The sequence below is a fragment of the Cyprinodon variegatus genome, unplaced genomic scaffold (assembly GCF_000732505.1).
Source record: "Cyprinodon variegatus isolate N-32 unplaced genomic scaffold, C_variegatus-1.0 Scaffold158, whole genome shotgun sequence".
Classification (NCBI taxonomy): domain Eukaryota; kingdom Metazoa; phylum Chordata; class Actinopteri; order Cyprinodontiformes; family Cyprinodontidae; genus Cyprinodon; species Cyprinodon variegatus.
Genome location: NW_015150611.1, coordinates 1298645 through 1303112, shown reverse-complemented (window position 1 = coordinate 1303112; position 4468 = coordinate 1298645). Strand labels below are relative to the sequence as shown.

Sequence of the window (4468 nt, the reverse complement as noted above, 5' to 3'; positions counted from 1 at the left end):
TATTTATCTTACCACTCTTACCTGTCATGTCCCGCACTTTATGTCAGTTTTTAAATGTTAGTCTTGTATATTTCTTGTATATTTGTATATTGCAGAGAGTAAACGTAATTTCATTTCCCTTGTATGTCTTGTACATATGTAGAAAATGACAATAAAAGCTGACTTGACTTGACTTGACTTGACTTAAGCTTGACTGTTCCTGTTCTGATCTGTTCGCCTGACCTGTCTTCTGACTCCAGCTGGATTTCTGCCTGATACCAAACTGATTTCCCTTTGGTACCTCTTTGTATCTCCGATCTTCTGGTTGTGAATCCTGAGCACGTCCTTGACACCGGCTTTGACTTCACCCTCTGGATTTTCCTGCTTTTCTTCTGCTTTAATCTGATCTCCTGCCAGTTCTGTAGTCTTCAAAGCTTCAGCATCAGAACTCTCTGTGCCGCAGCAAGTGCAGATTGTCAGCCTACCGTCTGGAATCAACCACATTCTCTGGGCATGGACTGAGCTATAAAACCAGGTCAGCAACTCATGCGTTTATAACCATCCTCCATTAGATTATCATGGTCACTAACCTGTGTTTCTCTCCTGCAGAGGTTCCTGTCTTAGATGCCCTGGCTGCTGCTACGGCAGATCTGTTTTTATAATAAATGCTTTTTGAATAATTCTACTGTCTGTCTTGCCTTAAACACTGGGTCCTCCGTTCTGAGCCCGGACAATTTTTTTTATATCCCTTTCATTAGGAATGTTTCCTTTGTGTACTGGCATAGACTCCTGTTTGTACACTTTGGGCAACAACTCAATGCAGTAAAGCAACCTCCCGTCTTGATACTGTGTTGTTGCTCTCTGCACAAAAAACAACTTTGCTGCCTTGGTCCAAAATGGCACAAGTTGTAACCATTTTACATCCCTTTTTAGATTTTATCTGGACGGGCACAATTGGCAGCTTGCAATCTTGATCTCCAGCCCCTGTAAGACCACTTGACACCAGCATGCTCACACAAATCTCTAACTCCATCTCAGCTTCCTTTGAATCTTTTTCTCTGTTGAGTATGGTACGGTGTTTAAGGCTACACTTTGCACAGGAAATCCACTTTCAGAAATGCTTACCAATGCCTCCTATACATAAACAGCTGAAGCATATGCCTTTTTCCTTTAAGAAGTCAATCTCCTTCTCATGTGCCATTTTCCCCAACAGTGTACCAGTAGTCAGTGTGTGCCCTGCTCCACAGAAAATACATTGATACTCCCCAATTGTTCTGATTAGAGATTTGTTCTCCACTGGTCTGAGAGTAGTAGTAGTAGTGGAATATTCTAACTTATTTAACATTTACATTTTTCATATGTTAACAAAAACACTATGGTTAATTATACACATCAATATACTAACATTAAAAAAAATAAATACAAAAACCATGCTTTTTTTTAAACAAGTTTTTGTCTTATGGGGTATAGAGAAAATGTTGTCTCTGCAAGTCATCTATAAGCCTTTAGTGAAATCAGAGATAAAGAATTATTATTAATAAGTATTCCGTTTAATGTATATATTAGTACATGTAAATATGAATTTTGTTCAGAACAACTGTTGATAAAAGTAGGAAAGTAATGTCAATGAATAAGATGTTTGACCCAGAAGGAAATTCGTCCACTACACGTTTAATTTAGACAGCATGGATGTTTAAATATATGTGTCTATGTTTTAGCAAAGGCTGTAGCAAATTATAGCTAGTCTTTATTTAGAAAATATGGATGTTGCGATTGTTCATTTTCCTTTTGGAACTGTGTCTATCCACTTTTGGCCAACCCCCAGTGTACATTGGTTATTACCTGGCCACCCTTAATAAATTCTTCTGGCTAGGCCTCTGATTTCTGGACCCGAATGAAACATTATGAGATCTCTACAAATTTGAACAAACTCTTGTGAACTATATGGAGAAAGATCAGATGCAGGGGATGAGCTAGATGGGGGTGCAGGGGTGGCTAAGGCTACCCTTAGCCAATCATTGGCCACCCCTGTGGCCACCCCTATCATTTATTTCCCTCTAAAGGCTGATTTATACTTTGAAACCAGGTCCTCTACGTACAGTAGGTGTCACAGTGAACAAAAAGACGTCCCCGCCCCCTCCGCAGACACTCCGCTGCACCTCTCCCAAATTGTAGTTGACCGCAGACAGTGCCGCAGACAGGAGGCCGGCTTGGTTTGTTTTTATGACCGAAATTGTGGAAAACAACTCGTGAAGTTTGACCAGCTAGAAGAGCGAGGTGTGCGAGAACGCTGGGACCCTTTTTCCACCTGGATTCCCGATCTTTTTCGCCCTCATGTCCCTCTGTTGTCGGACTAAACTCAGCCCCACTTCCTCATCACCTCTATCATATCTAGACCCACAGTGTATAGCACACACCACGCTTCAACTTTGAGTATAAATCATAAATGTCTGCGTCAATTTTACTGCCACACACTGCTGCAGGAGTATAACCAGCCCTTAACACAGATGGTGGCAGCAGTAATTCTCTCAAGTGGAATATTAATTTTTTTTTACATTTTTCATATATTAACAATTACTTAACAACAAAAAACACTATGGTTAATTATGCCCATGAATATACAAATATAAAAGATGATAAGTGCAGAATTAAAGCAGAAATAGATTTTGTGTTTTATGGGGTAAGAGAAAATGATGTCTCTACAAGTCATCTAGGAGCCTTCCGGGAAATCATAGATAAAAAACTATTTTAATAAAAACATATTAAATAATCAATTTATGTAGATATTAGTACTTGTAAATATCAATTTAATGCAGAATGATTATTGATAAAGGTAGGTAAATAATGACAATGGAAAAGATCATCCAAGATTTGCCCAAAACTCAAACCTGAATGAGTTTTATCCACTATAACTTTTATCTAGAAAGCACAGAAGTTTGAATATATTCTGTGGGAAAGTATAGTTTGTCTTTATTTAGAAAATATGGATGTTTTGCTTGTTCATTTTCCTGTAGGAACAGTGTCGATAAACCATGGAGTGTTGGTGCCTATCTACTTTCGGCCACCCCTCAGTGTGCATTGGTTATTACCTGGCCAACCTTATTAAATTTTCTGGCTACGCCTCTGATCAAATTATATATCAAAATATGAATTAAACACAGAAATTAACTTATACACAGTTAATACAAATTTAAACACCACTAATTTTATAAGTACAGTTGGGATGTGGATAAAACATAGTCTTACCTTCCATTATTTCACACCTGGCATTCTGTAATGAAAAATAAAATTAAATAAACAAGACTCTAAGACAATATGTCCCGTCTGGTTTTAATTACTGTAAATAAGGATAACTTACTCTTTTAAAGGACGTCCCACGCGAAGCGACGCAACAAATGAAAAAAAGTACATGTAGCCACCTAGTCATCCTTTAACCTACAAAATCAGACTTCAAAGAAACCAACGAGTAAATAAATAGTAAATGAAGGTTTTTAGGAGTTGCTGTATCTTTAAGTGTTGCTGGGTTTGTGGAGCACAGCTGCGCTCAGAGCGAAAGATAATGAGCTGGGCTAAGCCCCGCCCACAATCTCACCCGTTGCTTTACAGATAGTCGAGTCTGTCGAGCTGAGGTAAGGGTAAAAATAGACATAACAGCTGCTGAAAAAGACCCAAAAATGTATGTTTTTGTGTGGTTTAGCAGGAACCTCCTCTGGTTTTTATTTCACATTGACTCAGTGTAGGTTCTGGCTTAATTTTCAGCGAGTTTTACCCCTTTAGATAGAGGAGTAGAAGCTGCTAACGACTAGCTGTTTCAGTTATTCTGAGCATATACACAACTCAGCATAAAAAAGCGAGTTTTAACTCTTTTAAAAGTTAATAAAAGCTGTGGTTTATAAGTAAATGAAATGTATTTGACTTATCGGTCATGTTAAATGCGGATGATAGCTGTTTTTGCAAACGTTTAAAAGTTAATGAATCTATTTCGATGTTTCTTTTTTTATTGATTTAGCTTTTATTGTGTAGCTTGCTTTCTGACATTGAGTAACCAGCTTTCACAATAAAGCACACCCCCTACCTTTGAACTAAAAGCTGTAAAGAAGCCCTTAGGCTGCGTTGCCATGTCTGAAAACATGACATGACTTATGGTAAAGTAGAATCCTGAGCAGTGTGCTTTAATTATTCATCATGTGTCACTATAAAAGTCCTTAGACTGTTATTATGACTTGAATTAATATTTCCAGGGGTATATGTATAGTTTGACAGGCTGCTCATACCTCATTCTGCTCTATTGTTGTGCAGAAATGTTTCAAAACTAGCAATTTTAACCATTTCCAGACAGTAATGCATAGACCAGGGTTATTTGTTTTCCAGGCCAAGGACCCCTAAACTGATGGCGAGATGGAACGGGGACCCCCAGATTTTATATATATATATATATATATATATATATATATATATATATATATATATATATATATATATATATATA

General features: G+C 37.6%; 2 protein-coding genes across 2 annotated transcripts in view; one reads left to right on the top strand and one right to left on the bottom strand.

The window, feature by feature from the left end:
- Positions 1-3515, bottom strand: part of il17rb (interleukin 17 receptor B) — a 16781-nt gene extending 13266 nt beyond the window's left edge. The window contains exons 1-2 of the mRNA XM_015377786.1: positions 3338-3515; positions 3226-3250 (exon numbers count right to left, since the gene is read on the bottom strand). Coding sequence (XP_015233272.1) covers positions 3226-3250; positions 3338-3406 — 94 coding nt within the window. The 5' untranslated portion in view covers positions 3407-3515. The remainder of the gene's footprint in view (positions 1-3225; positions 3251-3337) is intronic.
- A 49-nt stretch (positions 3516-3564) lies between these two features.
- The window catches only part of chdh (choline dehydrogenase), a 15480-nt gene continuing 14576 nt past the window's right edge, over positions 3565-4468 (top strand). Inside the window, exon 1 of the mRNA XM_015377784.1 lies at positions 3565-3608. The gene's annotated coding sequence lies outside the window, so the exon portion shown is untranslated. The remainder of the gene's footprint in view (positions 3609-4468) is intronic.